Consider the following 16,723-nt stretch of genomic DNA (forward strand, 5'->3'; position numbering starts at 1 on the left):
AGTCATAGCTAGCTCAACAAATGTGGGTTTGGTAAAGGGAGAGGAGACTTAAATAATTGGCAGATTAATCTTGAATTGATAGGAGAGTAAAGAACAGATGGTGTTGAAATTTAGCTATGATTATCAATAGCTATGTTGAGGAATCATGAAGTAAGCTTTAAGGTATAGCATTGGATACATAAGTAGCTTAGAAACATGAAACCAAGAGTACCCATAAATGAACATTTTGTAGCTGAATGACATTGAGCAGGATGTTCCAGTGGCCAGTAGGATATTAGGACAAGCATTGTTTTAACAGTTGTTGTGGATGGAGATAGCATAACCAACCCCCAGGTAATCAAATTACACAAAAGTGTGCCACTGTCTATTCATGAGAAGTAATAGATAACTAGATTCAGAAGGTCTAGGGACTCGTAGGTAAATTGGCAGGTGCAATTCAATTTGAGTAAGTGTAAATTAATTGGTACGGGAGGAACAAACTGAAAGATGATCTATTATTAAAAGGAGCAGCTGTGCGTGTAAGTCTTTGTGGATAAATCTAGGAAGCTATCAGCCTGACTTGGCTGCTGTAGACATGTCAAATTGGGTCACAACAACAGAGGATATGAATAAAAAGTAATTATATTGTTGCCAGTTAAGGAGCTGGTCAAGTGCCATCTGCAGCATTGTGTACAATTTCAGTCACCTAATCATAGCAAGAATATTATTGTCCTTGAGAGAATAGAGAGGCAATTGCACTTGGCTCACTGATCACATTCTCATTTCCAAGTCCAAAGGTTATGGTTCCAAGTATCACTCCAGAAATTTAAGTATATTATGCAGGCTGACACATCAGTGCAGCACCAAAGGACTGTTGCAGTGTCAGTGATGGTGTCCTTTGGATACAATGTTAATCCGAGACCCCATCTGCTGCTTTTAAGTGAAAGGAAACGGTTTCAGAGCACTATCTGAAGAAGAGCGGGAGAGTTCTCAATACAATCATTTTTCCTTCAATCAAGTCAAAAGGGCCGATTATCTGCTCATTTATCTCATTGATTTTGTAGAAATTTGCTGTGCACAAATTGGCTGCTGAATTTTCTGTACAATAGTGATGCCACGTCAAAGGAAAATGTAATTGTTTGGCTATAGAGTGCATTTCGAATGCCCCAATTTTGAGATGCACTGTATAAAATGCAGGGTTGACCTTTCAATTCCAGCTAAGTCATGAGTGAAAAGATGTTGTGTTTTTGTTCTCACTGGAAATGACAAAACTTTGTGATGATCTATTTGAAGTTTTCCAGATTGTGAAGGAAATTAGCTTAGATCCTGTTGGGTCAAATATTAGAGAGCACAGTTGAAAATGAGAACTAGGAATGGAGTCTGGGGGGAAAAAAAAACTTTCCATAATAGATCTTTCTTCTGTGCTGTATGTCATTTGGGAAGTTTGTGGCCCTTCTGGGTTATCAGTATAGCCCACATCATGAATGCAAGAGCCAAAAGGTTTATACCTACACCTTCAGAGGCAGTGGGCTCTAGGTATTGCCACACTACTTTAGCGGACACCCTTTTTTAGGATGAGGAAGAGGGCACATATGTCTTTAATTATATCCATAATATTCATAGTCAGGAAAGACGATCACAGTCATTGTGGTGAATAGATAGCATTCAAAAGAAATAACATAGTTAAATGAAGTATATGCGAGACCTCTCAAGCTAATAGCAGAAGGACCAATTGGTGGACGGATGAGTTACAGAGTATAAGGCAGTACCAAGCTTGATCCTATTTTGTGTTGTATTAATTAGACTAATTCGTTGGATTGAATGGATCACAGTGTGTCCTGGTGGTTACCATCCAGTTCCTAACTGGAAATGCATACTTATACCTTCGACTACAGGCAAGATTGAATTTAGCAGTGTTGCACTCTCCACTGGGGATCACTTACCTCTGACACTGTGCCTAAAGGGTAACATATTAAGACAACTGCTTGGGTGAGGCATCAGGCAGTGGTTGCTGCTTGTGGAACTTTAGGCAAAGACAATTTTTTTTCCTCAAGCGTGTTGAAGGTTTAGAAGAGGGATGAAGTGTGGGCTTGTGCACAAAAACTGATTGTGTAATTCTGAACTCATTTTGCACCATAAGTCAGATAATATGATCACTACGTTTCTGTTGGCCTTGTAATGAAAAAGGACACTAGGCAGATCTTCAGAAATGGGCAATTAACGAGAAGACCAAGGAATGGATGATGTGTAGATCAGTTATATTCAGCAGACTAAGACATCTGTGCATTGAGATGAGGACCGAATGGGCCGGTAAAGTTTGATGCACCAAATATGTATTTAACTTGATTGGTTTTAAACTTTGATACAATATTAACGGAGTTAGGAAACTGCATTTGCTGCATTGATTGCATTTCAAATCTTTCTTTCCCAATCAAAAAATGGCAGAAATGAGATTTGTTTTGCTTTCTTTAAATTTAATATCAGACGACTAAATGTGACTTTACAGTAGCTCAGAAAGATGTTGATATTCCATTTAAGTTAACAGACGAGAAATACATTGAAGCAGTTGTACGTGCATTCTCTTTTTGGCCGCAAGTAAACTTATGGGTTAGCTGATTTTCAGCTGCAACAATGAACTACATGTATCTGAATATTAGTCACGTGCTAAAACCATCCACATTGAAATCATCTATGTTGGTCAGATGCTATTCCTGCTTTTTGTATTTTTTTTCACCTGTGACTGTTAAATATACATGCATTCTTCATGTGTTATTTTTATGAATTCTTTCACATTGCCTTTTTGGTTCAAGGTTGTGTTTTTGATTTTCTCTGTTCATTGTGGAAGAGTTTCTCTGTGCCGTGGTGGCTATATTAGCTCTCAGTGGAGAGCAGCAGGTCCTGATCACAAACTAGCTGTCAGTGCCACAGGCTTGACTGATGGATCATTAGAAGCCAGGCTGTTTTATCTCCTTCCTGTTTGCTGCAGGTTGGAGTGTTGATTTCATTTGGCACTGCGGTTCAACTAAGGGCAAAGAGGTGGGGCAAAGGGTTACTGTGCCTGCTGTCTTGCCTCGGCAAAGATGGGGGGAACATGCTTAACGTGAAGATTTTAAGACTGTTTAATTCATTTGTCCACAGGTTGCATCTGACAGGGAGGGAGGAGATTTCATCTTAGAGATGATCTGTGGGCAGTGCACGTTGAAGCCATTTGCGTAGAACTATGGGCTGTGCCTCAGCCAAACATGTGTCTACTGTTCAAAATGAGGAGGAAGCGCAGAAGGGAAAGAACTTCCAAAATGGCGATGTCTTTGGGGGTACGTACCAAGGATGGCTCAAGGGACATTGAAATGGCTGCCTTGATTGTTAACCATTGGCTGCAAAGGGCTAAATTAAAACTGTTTACAAGAGCAGAGCACTAATAAGCTAAAATGCTTGTGAGAAATTTAGTGAATGACATGGAACTGAGATGTTTTATTTTCATACATAACTGGTCTATTCAGTACTGGAAGCATTTTTCAGACCTTAAAAGCTGCTATTATGCTGTGTTATACCCTGCCTCTATGACTTTAATAAAACATGCATTATATTAGAAGGAATGTTTTTAATGTGGCTTCTCCGTTAAGATGGAGCAGCCAACCATTTATTCGTTATAATAAGGACTGCTATGTGATATGTGATGTGAACTATGTTTTTTTAATCTCTGCTGGCCTTTGCTTTGAAATATTTTGCAGCAAAACATAAATATTTATCTTTTCCTGCTGGCAAATTCTAAACGTCCATAGCACTCTCTCTATCAGCTGCCAAGATGCTGCTCTTGCTCTGTTGGTTTAAGTGCACAGTTTTCTATGACCTCCTGCCAGGTTGAGACAGTGATTAACCCTGAAGATTAACCACTGACAAACGGTGATATTCCCTTTGAAAATATGCATCAGACACAGCAGTTATTACTGAAGGGCGTTTCTCCCTAAAATCTGGTTTTACTGATGGTGATTGCAGTTATACTAGTTTCAAAATATTTGTTTTGATATTGTAACAGTTAGCTTTGTCTTTTATTTTTGTGAAGAGTGTCTGATCTTTGGATGTTTATTACTTTTTGTTGCTTTTTACATAAATCTGAATTGCTTGCTCCAGAGAGAATAGTGCCAGTGGTGTGATGACTGCACTTCCTCTCATCGGTGCAACTAGTTAACTCCAGGGTGGTGGCTGATCAACATTGTAATTATAGATTTTGGCATTGTGCTGCTGATAACACAGCCTGAAAAATATCCAGACAGTTTTAATATCTGTGAAACCTGCGTGGAAATCTTAAATTTGGTTTCTTCTAAAAGGTCTTTATGCAAGCTGGAGAGGATATAGAATGCTGTTGCATTATTTTTAATGAGTCGCTTCAAAGGCCGTATTCTCAGATTTTGCAAATTAAAACCTGTAAAACATTTACAGCTTACTTTGTACTGTAATTAGTAAAATCAGAATGAAATACCGGGTAACAAAATTGGTTGCAGCCCATGAAATTGTCAGGTTAATTTATTAAACTTAATATGAACATGGAAGGTACTTTTTGTTCTCTTGGATCACGGTTTTCGTCTTCTGGTTAGTATGCTCATCAGCTGTTGATGTAACCTTTGATGTACTGTGCCTTCAGAAAACTGAGGGGCGATACGAATTCCCAAATATGTGAATTGCAGAATTTTCACTGATTCAGGTTTAATATTTTTTAAGTGTACATTTTAAGTGCAAATGGATAACAGCCACAACCCAAAAGTCATGCTGTATCGTGACCTTGCTATTGGCACAAGACCAAAAGATCGCCGATGTCTGTAATACAAGGATGTTTATAGGTAACACATCCAAGTTGACAGGGAATGGAGTCAATGGCTGGGAATTCGATGCTGCTGACTGGAGTGTCTGGAGGCTAATCGTCCAGTAGAGCGTGGAAGAAGTAATGGACATTTCAAAAAGTCAGAAGTGCCGAGTAGCTGATCCATCTCAGCCTCTTCTGAATGTCCCCAACATCACAAATGTCAGTCTTAAGCCAAGCTCGTGTAATGGCTGAAGGCACTGACAGTAGTACTGAAGACTTGTGCTCCAGAGCTTGCATGAGAAAGGATGTACTGGCACTGGAAGGGATGCAGAGGAGATGCACTAGGTTGATTCTGGAGTTGAAGGGGTTGGCTTATGAGGAGAGACTGAGATGATTGGGGATATACTCATTGGAATTTAGAAGAATGAGAAGGGATCATATAGAAACATATAAAATTACGAAGGGAATAGATAAAATAGGAGAGAAGTTGTTTCTACTGGTGGATGAAACCAGAACTAGGGGGTATGGCCTCAAAATAAGGGGGAGCAGGTTTAGGCCTGAGTTGAGGAGAAACTTCTTCACCCAGAGTGTTGTGGGAATCTGTGGAATTCCCTGCCTAGTGAAGCAGTTGAGGTTACCTCACTGTTTTTAAGGCAAAGATACTTCGATTTTTGAACAGTAAAGGGAATTAAGGTTTATGATGAGCAGATGGGTAAGTGGAACTGTGTCCATGAAAAAAGCAACCATGATCTTATTGAATGATGCAGCAGACTTGAAGGGCCAGATGGCCTACTCCTACTCCTAGTTCTTATGCTCTTAACTTGCCGGGCCCCTAGCCAAGCTGTCCAGCTAAAACAGTGGAGAGTTGTCCAGGTATGTCCTGTACACAAGAAACAGGACAAATTGCACTTGGCCAATTATTCCCCCATTAACCTACTCTCAGTCATTAGTAAAGTGATGGAAGGGGTCATTAACAAAGCTATCAAGTAGCATTAACTCAGAAGTAAGTTGCACACAAATGCTCAGTTTGGATTCCGCCAGGGTCACTCTGTTTCTGACCTCATTACAGCCTTGGTTCGAACATGTGAGCTGAATGCCAGAGGTGAGTTAAGATTGATTGCCCTTGATACCAAGGCAGATGTTATTGGTGAGGATGTCTCAACTTAGACACTAGTTCGTGATGGTGTATAGTTTTGTTTTTGGAATGGTGTTAGGAGTCACATAAAACTCCAGTGAAAATAACCAGTCTAGTCATCATTTAACTATTATTAAATAAATTAAAGACAAATATACAATACTCTTAAGACAATTACGTAAATGAATCAGTAAACACCCCCACAGTTTATGTAAAAATTATTCAAAATATATCTCTGACTCCTGAACTACATAAGACTTCCCAAACAACAACAAAGTTAAACAAATCTTTAAATCAAATCCAGCTGAAAGCTACCACACAATACAAGGCTAATGATCAAGTCCAGGAAACATGTTTTTCTGGTCCAGCGAATATTCTTAAACTGTCTTTTCAAAGGTTTCTGCACTGCTTTGGCTCTAAGACTTAGATGCGGGCCTAGCTTCCCAACTGAGTTAGGACATAGAACAGCACAGTACAGGCCCTTCGGCCCTCGATGTTGTGCCGAGCTATGTCCGAATCCAAGATCAAGCTATCCCACTCCCCATCATTCCGGTGTGTTCCATGTGCCTATCCAATAACAAGTTGTGGACTTATCTCTCAGGCTGTTGGATGCAAACTTGCCTCTTGGCTGTTAGATGTGAATTGGTCTGCTGCTTCTGTGGTTGCTGGCAATTATACTGATTTTCTTTTTTGATTCATCATTCTGTGTATTTGGCAATCTGCATTTCTCAAATTAGCAAATGTGTAGCTCCAAAGATCTCTGTCAAGTAAGTACGTTGTTTCTGACCAATAGGGCAATTTACACCTAACTTTGTCTAGGTGCAGCATCATTTGAATGCTGGCTACTGCTATCGTTAGGTAGATTTCTACCTGTTGCAGGGCAGGTCGCATCCAATTATGCCTTGCTAAATTCTTGTTACTAGGCAGATCCAGGTGACTACAAAAAGCTAAGTGAAGTGGATTGGTGGGTTTCACAGCCTTGGAGATGTGGAAGATCCTAGGTTTGACGCTAACTTTGTACTGAGTTATTTGATCTCAGATGCATTTTTTGCTGGATGCTGTGATTGGTCCTTGAACCTCTAATTTAGGGGACACCACACCTGTCGGCTGTCTAACAAGTCCCGCTGAAGCGTGCATGTGTAAATGTTGGGTGAGTACAAGTTTGGTCTTATCTGTCAGCCTCTCTACCAACAGTCTGTCAATGCTCACTGTTTGGGCTCGCCTGAGTAATGATCGCTTGGACCAAATGGCAGAGGATACCCAACACCTATAAAACCACATTCTGGTCAATGTCTTCAACAGAGCTGGGCACAAGAAAAACTGGCAATCAGTGTATGAACAATCAACTCGGGAAAATTCAAGAAAAACAGAGTGTTTCAGTCTTGTATAAACCTGTTTTGATAGGCCAGGCCATGCTTACATGTTACTTCCATTGGAGAATGACTGAAGACGTGAAATGTGTAAATATTGATGTTAATAGAGACTCGGGTTTACTTGCTGAAGGAACACAAATTTGCATGCAGCTACACTAAGCAATTGGGAAAACAAATGCCTTTATTGTAAAGGGGTTGGGGCACAAGATTAAACGACTCGTGTTGAGATGCCTGTGATAAATTGAAATTCCATGCTGCTAACTCGGGATTAGATAAATTTGTCTAAGCTTGCCCTATGATTGCACCAACCAGTTAGAGTGGAGTTGGACCACACAAGAATGTAAAATCATGGAGTGCTGGCCAAGCTATCATTTGGCACTCAGATCTCCCTGTGAAAGGACAGGCAGAGCCTGCCCGAAAGACTAAACCCAAGTTAAAAGTGTTGTTGATCAGCGAAAAGGAAAGTGGAGCAAGGACCATGTCACTGTTGTGATCTGTGCCAACGCTGACAGAAAAGCCTAAGAAGTTACATTTATTTAGAGGCCTAGAGGTTTACAGCATAGAAACAGGCCCTTCGACCCAACTTGTCCGTGCCGCCCTATTTTTTTTAAACCCCTAAGCTAATCCCCGTTGACCACATTTGGCCCCTTTCGTCCGAAACCCATCTTATCCATGTAACTATCTAAATGCTTTTTAAAAGACAAAATGGGACCCGCCTCTTCTACTATCTCTGGCAGCTTGTTCCAGACACTCACCACTCTGTATGAAAAATTGCCCCTCTGGACGCTTTTGTATTTCTCCCCTCTCACCTTAAACCTATACCCTTGAGTTTTAGACTCCTCTACCTTTAGGAAAAGATATTCTATCTAACTTATCTATGCCCCTGATTCTTTTATAGACCTCTATAAGGTCACCCCTTAGTCTCCTATGCTTCAGAGAAAAAAATCCCAGTCTATCCAGCCTCTCCTTATAACTGAAACCATCAAGTCCTGGTAGCGTCCTGGTAAATCTTTTCTGCACTTTTTCTAGTTTAATAATATCCTTTCTATAATAGGATGACCAGAAATGCACACAGTATTCCAAGTGTGGCTTTACCAATGTCTTGTACAACTTCATGATGTGGAGATGCCGGCGTTGGACTGGAGTAAACACAGTAAGATGTCTGACAACACCAGGTTTAAGTCCAACCAATAAATTGGTTGGACTTAAACCTGGTATTGTCAGACGACTTATTGTACAACTTCAACATGACGTCCCAACTCCTGTATTCAGTGTTCTGACCAATGAATGCCTTCTTCGCCACTCTGTCCACCTGTGACTCCACTTTCAAGAGTTATGAGCATGTACCCCTAGATCATTTTGTTCTATAACTCTCCCCAATGCCCTACCATTAACTGAGTAAGTCCTGCCCTGGTTCAATCTACCAAAATGCATCACCTTGCATTTGTCTAAATTAAACTCCACCTGCCATTCATCAGTCCACTGACCCAATTGATCAAGGTCCCGTTGCAATTAGAGATAACTTTCTTCACTGTCCACTATACCACCAATCTTGGTGTTATCTGCAAACTTACTAACCATGCCTCCTATATTCTCATATTTCGCGAATTCAAGATACTACTAATGATACAGTATGTGGCTAACAAAAGTGCCAGTATTTTCCAGGTGTGAAGCAGGAAAGTAAACAAAATGCATCAACAAAAGGGAAGATTCTCATCATTGGAGAAAAGTGCCCCACATACCCGTACATCACTGGCCTGGAGAGTGTGAAATTGTTGTTGTTGCCTCCCAACATGGCCAAGTTCCAGCCAACGGATCAAAGATTGATTGTGAACCTGAAACCTTCCCTTTGCTCTTGGTGGCAGCTGATTCCTCAGGTTATTGAGGCCATCAATAAGAAGCACAAATATAATATACTACAGGCCGTTTTCGTAGTGAGAAAGATATGGAAGATGGTGACAGAAGCCACAATTGCCAACTGCTTTCACCATGCTTGGGCCAAATGAACATAAGAACATAAGAAATAGGAGCAGGAGTAGGCCATCTAGCCCTTCGAGCCTGCCCCGCCATTCAATAAGATCATGGCTGATCTGTCGCTGCTCAGTTCCACTTTCCCGCTTTCTCCCCATAACCCTTAATCCCCTCTCTTATCAAAAACCCATCAACCCGCGTCTTAAAAATATTTAGCGAGGCAGCCTCCACCACTTCAACGGGCAGAGAATTCCAGAGATTCACCACCCTTTGAGTGAAGAAGTTCCTCCTCAACTCCGTTCTAAACCGCCCCCCTTTTATCTTGAGGCTGTGCCCCCTAGTCCTACTGTCTTTTTTGAGCGGGAAGAGTCTCTCCACCTCTATCCTATCCATCCCATTCATCATCTTATACGTCTCAATGAGATCTCCCCTCATTCTTCTAAACTCTAGCGAGTACAAGCCTAGTTTATTCAGCCTCTCCTCATAGCTCAACCCCCTCAACTCCGGTATCAGCCTAGTAAACCTCCTCTGCACTCCCTCCAAGGCCAAAATATCTTTGCGCAGGTGCGGCGCCCAAAACTGCACACAGTACTCCATCTGCGACCTCACCAATGCCCTATACAGCCGCAGCAAGACCTCCCTACTTTTATATTCAATCCCCCTCGCTATGAAGGCCAGCATCCCATTCGCCTTCCTGACCACCTGCTGCACCTGCAGTCTGGGTTTTTGCGACTCATGCACAAGAACCCCGAGGTCCCTCTGCACCGTCGCCTGCTGCAGTTTTTCACCCCGTAAGTAATAGTCCTTCCGACCATTCTTCCTACCAAAGTGGACCACCTCACACTTGCCAACATTAAATTCCATTTGCCATTTCCTGGCCCATTCGCCCAGCCTATCTAGATCCTTCTGCAGACTCTCCACACCCTCCGCACAATTTGCCGTTCCCCCAATCTTGGTGTCATCAGCAAATTTCGACACCCTACACTCGGTTCCCTCCTCCAGATCATCTATATAAATGGTAAAGAGCTGAGGCCCCAGGGTTTCAACTGCGCAAGATGTCGGGAACGAGGAGCTGTAGGGTGAGGCCAACCCGATGATAAGGCACTTTCGGCTGTTGGAATCTGCCATGGAAATTCCAGCAGAGATGATCACAGAAACTTGCATAGAGATGGGTGATGATGCATGACAGAATTGACATGTTGTTGTAGAAGATGTAGTATGTCCTTTGACTGAGGAGGCTGATGATCCTAAAGAGTCTAATGCATGCTCACCCATCTGCTTCCGTCGCTGATGCTGCAAAAGCTGGTAGAGCTGCTCCAGGATTTTGCGCTGCAGCACAAAAATACTGAAAACCTGCTTGATTGAATTGATGATACGGAGGACTGTATTGCTCACATCCAAAAACAACCACAAAGCAGAAAAAGATTATAGAGCTTTTCTGGAGCAAACTCTTGATCTTCTGCAGTGCCAAGTTCTGGTAATGTAGTTGATTAAAGGCTTTTCCACACATATTCTGCTTTTCTGTTGTTTTCATTTACGTTTTAATCTGTAGTTTGTGACGCATACCTTGTTTGAAACATTTTGGGTTACATTTAGACACATTCATGTGGGAATGGGGCCTCCTCAGCTATCATGAAGCTCCACTTAACACACGTGGGTGAATCTCTTGAGATTTGACTTAGTCTGTGCCTGCATGCAGTGAGACCTGGACAATATTCAGGCTTGGTCTGATAAGAATCAGCTAACATTTGCACAGCACAAGTGCTAGGCAATGACCATCTTCAACAAGAGAGAATTTAACTATCTCCCCTTGACATTCAGCAGCATTACCACTATTAAATTCCTCACCATCAACATCCTGGGTTTTAACCAGACACTTAAATATTGTGGCTAGAAGAGCAGGTCAGAGGTTGGGAATTCTGTGATTAAGCCAATCACCTCCTGACTTCCCAAAGCCTGCCCAACATCTACAAGGTACAAGTCGGAAGTGTGATGGAATACTTTCCACTTGCCTGTATGAGTGCAGTTCCCAACAAAACACAAGAAGCCAGGACAAAGCAGCCTGCTTGATCAGCACTCCATTCACCACTTTAAACATCTATTCCCTCCGTCACCTATTGGAAGAATTGCAACAGATTGGCTAGGCTCCTTTGTCAGCATGTACTAAAGTCACAACTTAGAAAGACAAAGAGCAGCAGCTGTGTGGGAACACTATCTCCTGCAAATTCCCCTCAAAACCACATACCATCCTGACTTGGAACTTCATTGTCACTCCTTCACCATTTGAGTCAAAAGCCTGCAACTTTCTAACAGCACTTGTAGTTGTACAGCAGATGGGTGGCATTGATTCAAGAAGGTGGCTGATCACCAACTTCTTAAACGCAATTAAGGATGCGTAACAAGTACTATCCTTGCAAGTGATCTTCACATTCCATGAACAAGTTTTTTAAAAATGTTGTTAAGGACAACCAACTAGAGAACATATTTTTCTAAACCTGACTTGGGGAAGTAATGCTTTGTTCAAATGTTGGCATGAGGAAAGTCCGAATAAAGATATTTGCTGTTAACAACCCTACGTTTGTGAGAGACTAAGACCTTATGCCGTAGTTTTTAAAGAATGCGTATAGATGTGTTATTTGCTATTTCAAACAAAAACTTCAAAGCAGACAACAATTTATAAACTGGTTGAATTTATGCCTGTCAGTGACAACATACAGAAGAAGCTACCTGGCCGTATTGGGGAAACTCGTTCATCATTATGGCAAGCCGCCAAGGACCCACTGTGGGCTGCACAGACCAAATTAAAAGAGTTATACAAAGACCGTATGCATCTAGGCTTGCCGTTGGCAGTCTGCTTATCTGCTAAGACAAACAGCCCCAAAACCTTCCTTTCAATTCTTCACGGTTGAGACGTTGAACAATCTCGGGGCCAAAATAAGGGGTGCACGTACAAAAGACGGAGGAGAGAAGTGGGAACCATGTGACATAGTCCTCTAGCTTATGGAACCAGTTCTGTTGCCTTGCAGAACTGAAGAGCTCAGTTGGTTGTTTAACACCTAACTGATATCCCCACAGACAAGGAGCTCTGCCCAGGGTGAATACTTGGCCCCATTTTGCACTGCTTCTGCAGGAAGTTCTGTACTCTGTCCTATAAGACAGATTAATCTCCACATGTCAATCTCATCGTGTGAAGTCAACATCATCAGAAAAGTGAATGGTACAGCATTGGTTTTCAACCCATTGATCTCTGAAGCAATACCTGATTGGACTTTGTTTCTGGACTCTGAAACCTATGTGAAACAATATTTATTTTCCGTGGTGTCGGCCTGTAAATTTTTCTTTCCTCCGTTCCCGCTCTTTACTGTCTGAATATGAAGACAGCATTGTGACCCTGTTTTTTTGTTTTGAATATGTGCAAATCAACTAATCTTTTGCGTTCATCCTATCAGTGTGACTATGGGGTTGTTAATAGAAAATTGGATCCCACCAAAGCCGAGGGATCGGGAAATAAGCCAGTGTTTAGAAAATGGGAAAACAAATTGGAACACCTTCCTGTTTGTGAACAAGTAGTGAGAGGAGAAATTATTGTAGTTTAAATTAACCCTGCTCCAGTCGTAATGCATTCATGGATCAATTAGTTGGCTATGATTACTTTGCCTGGAAGATAGCTACTATGCGAAGGGGCCAGAGGGAGACAAAAGCGCAGTGGTAGTACCACTGGACTAATAATCCAGAGACCCCCAGCAAGACCCGAGGACCTGGATTCAAAATCCACCATGGCAGATGTTGAAATCTGAATTGAAATCTAGTGATTATAAAACCATTGTCGACTGGTGTCCTTTTGGGAAGGAAATCTACCATTGTTGCTTAGTCTGGCCAACATGTGACTAATTGTTACAGTTGACTCTCAAATGCCCTCTAAAATGTAGGGTGATTAGGGATGAGCAATAAAAAAGATTGATTCCTAACAATTGCTATTTAGGGAAAACAATGTACTCTGTGCATAGGACTATTTGGGAATCTATTGTACTGAACAGAGGTGCATTCTGACTGCGACCACAGTCACAGGAACAGAAAGCTGCAAGGAAAAGCTCTGGGGTCAGAAGAAGATTGTAGGAGAATAATTTGGAGTCGTTTTGCTTTAAGTCGATCAAGAAGTCCCAGTGATGTGGAGAATTATAGATTTCTATTTTTATGTTGCTGTGCAAAATTAATTGTACTGATTGAATTTAATGCATTGGACTTGTAGCATTTGAAATGCTTGGAAATAATAATTTATACGTGATCTTGTATGATTAAGTGTTTTCTCAGCCCACCTTCAAAAGATGGGAGAAGTATGTGTAAATGATCAATACCCATTCATGATCTGAAGTGGTTATCATTATAGCAGCATTGGGTTATGCTGCTCTATAAATGAGTATTGGGCAGTGTGTGCTGACTGCCATGTAACAGGCATGGGATCTACTCAGCAGAGCAATGAATGTCATTAGCTTCAGAAGATATCTCTGACAAATCCAAATGTGTAAAAACCTCTAATTGAACAAGAAATATACAATCTTAAATTACCGGTGATACTGTTGACCTTACTGGTCAAGTACGTTGGTGACTTTGACTCTAATGAGCATTTTAAATGCATTATTATTCTTAAATATTGAGTATTATGTCCAATTTTGGTCATTGAAATAAATTCAGGCACTGAAGCAACTGCAGAGAGGAGTGGTAAGACTCATCACTATTGTGAGAGCTTTTAAATTACAGAGAAAAACTGAATAAACTTTGCAGCATGGGCACTCCCAGCCTGGAAAATGGTAGCAAGGTGGGATTTATTGAGAGGTGATATTTTAATGTATCTAAAATAGGCTATGAACCGCTGCACTAAAATCAAAACAAATTGGGTTCCACATCTATAATTAGGTTTGTGATTTTTGTGACTTGTGTGTTGAGGTTGGTGTAAAATTGGGTCAGGTTGAAGGATCAAAAGCCTTAAGTGTTCAGATTCCCAGTTGGTAGGTTATTTTGAATACTAATGTTTGAGAATTCCCCAACTGTGTCTTCTCAGATAGCTATTTCGTTTAGTTCAATTTTAATTATGCTTTTGAAATGGTGTACCTATGCACACAGGAGTTGCACTAAATTTAGCACACTGTCACACAGGCACAATGTTTTTTTTTAATTCATTATACTTCTAAACTGAAACCTACAACTTACAACTGTGTTTCCTATCACTCAGTCAACTTCAAATCCATGCTGTCATTATCTCATTTAATTCAAGAACCTCAACTTTGCTGGCTAGCCTGTTGTTTGACACTTTATCAAATGCCTTTTGGAAGGCCTTATGCACCACATCAACTGTAGAACCATGGGTATACCTGATCTATAATTTATAGATGACTATGACGTTGTTCCCCACTCTGCACCAGATTTGCAACCACTCTTGGTGTCTCCAATTCTGCATGCGAGAAACTCAGCCCGTCCCTCATACGTGAACCCACTTTCGGTCAATCAAATATTCACCACCTGTATATGTTAAAGGAGGGAAACTGGGATATACTGAGCAATTCCCATACCTCAGCAGCACACCCCTCTCAATAGGTTACCATTCATGAGGAGACCCAACACTGCATTAGCTATACCAGTTTGCCCTTTTGAGAACTACACCAGCAAATGTTTGACAACAAAGACCTCCACAAGTCAACAAAAACCCTAGCACATAGAGCAATTGTTGTTATTCCTAATTGTTGTTATTCTAATTGACAACAATTAGACTATGCATGAGTGACACATCAGAAGTGCTAGAGAAATTCTGTCAAAATGCCTTCGCTGCATCCAATTCAGCAGGAGGACTGCCAAACAGATGCTAGTGTTCTTTTGAAGCCAGCTCCACAATAATTCAGGCATAAGTCCTGCAAAATCAACTTCGATGGCCTGGACACTATCAGGATGTGCGAAAAGTGACTCCTCTGCCACGTCCGGTTCTTGGAACTCTCAAACTAATATTCCAACAAAGAACATGCTTCAAAGACGTTCTGAAGATCTCTGAAGTGTGACCTTAATGACTGGGAGGAATTGGTACCAGACATTCAGAATAGTGACAACTTGTCCATAAAGCTGCATCTCACTTAAGTCCTGATGTCATAATGATGAGACTGAGCAGCAACAGAATAGGAAACAAATGAAAGAAGTCCTATCCATCAATCAAAGACTTTTTCATTCCTTTTTATGCTAGCTGCAATTCTATTTTCGTACTCTTTGCCCCTCTGATTTTCTTTTCCACTTTTCTGAATTTTCAGTATTCTGCCTAATTCTCATTTGTATTATCAATCTGGCATTTGTCATGCGTTTCTTTTTTCTTCTCCATTTTGCCCTTTATCTCTTTCACCATCCAGCAAGTTCTGGTTTTGGTTGTCCTAACTTTCCTGCTCTTGGAAATGTACCTGTACTGTCCCTGAGCCATTTTCCCACAAAAGGCAGCCAATGTTTTATTACAATTTCGCCTGCCAATCTTTGATTCCAATTTACCTATTTATTCCACTGAAATTGGACCTCCTCAGTTAAGTATTTTTATTCTACATTGCTCCTTTTCCCTTCTCCATGACTATTCCAAAATTTACGATACAATGATCATTTACCTAAATATTGCCCTACAAACAATTGGTCCACCTCATTTCCCAAAAACTGATCCAACAAAGTCTATTTTCTCATTCAGTTGGAATCATACTGATATGATGATTTCCTGAACATTCTGGAAAATCTGCTCCCCCTATCTGTCCTGTACAGTGTCACTATCCCAGTTTATTATGGAATTACAGTGGTTAGCACTGTTGCCTCACAGCGCCAAGGACCTGCGCTCGATTCCTGGCTTGGGTCTTTGTTTGTGTGGAGTTTGCACATTCTCCTCGTGTCCACATGGGTTTCCTCCCACGGCTTGAAAGATGTGCTGGTTAGGTGCATTTACCTGAACAGGCGCCAGAATGTGGCGACTAGGGGAATTTCACAGTGACTTTGTTGCAGTGTAATGTCAGCTTTATTTGTGACAAATAAATAAACTTTAACTTTAATTAAAATCCCCCTTTATCAGTACTCAAGTTTTGCACCTCTGTGTAATTTCCCTGCAGATTTGGTATTCTAGATCTTATCCATTAGCTGGTTGATGCACCACAGCTCTAATGTTTCTTCCCATTAACTAAATAGATTGTGTTCTTGGACTTTCTAGCCTCTTCACTCTCTATTGTAATTGGTCTTTAATCAATGTAGCCATCTTTCTTTTCTTGCTTCCATATCTTTCCTGAACAGATTATATTCAGGGATATTATACATCAGTTCTATCCTCCTCTTTAGCTAGCTCACCATTATTGAAGAGTATTGCGCTCTCATGTGGTTATCTGTGTCTACAACTCAACAATCTTATTTACCCTATTATATGTGTTGCATACATGTACTGAAGCTTATCACATTCTCTCTCTT

General features: G+C 41.0%; 1 protein-coding gene across 2 annotated transcripts in view; it reads left to right on the forward strand.

Annotated features, from left to right (window-relative positions):
• LOC145347944 (uncharacterized protein C1orf21-like) overlaps positions 1–16,723 on the forward strand; it is a 206,739-nt gene that overhangs the window by 56,681 nt on the left and 133,335 nt on the right. For both annotated transcript variants that reach the window (XM_080195932.1, XM_080195934.1), the window contains exon 2: positions 3,118–3,293. In XM_080195932.1, coding sequence (XP_080052058.1) covers positions 3,200–3,293 — 94 coding nt within the window. In that variant the 5' untranslated portion in view covers positions 3,118–3,199. The remainder of the gene's footprint in view (positions 1–3,117; positions 3,294–16,723) is intronic.

This window comes from Carcharhinus amblyrhynchos, chromosome 9, assembly GCF_965287045.1.
Source record: "Carcharhinus amblyrhynchos chromosome 9, sCarAmb.v2.hapA, whole genome shotgun sequence".
Taxonomy (NCBI): domain Eukaryota; kingdom Metazoa; phylum Chordata; class Chondrichthyes; order Carcharhiniformes; family Carcharhinidae; genus Carcharhinus; species Carcharhinus amblyrhynchos.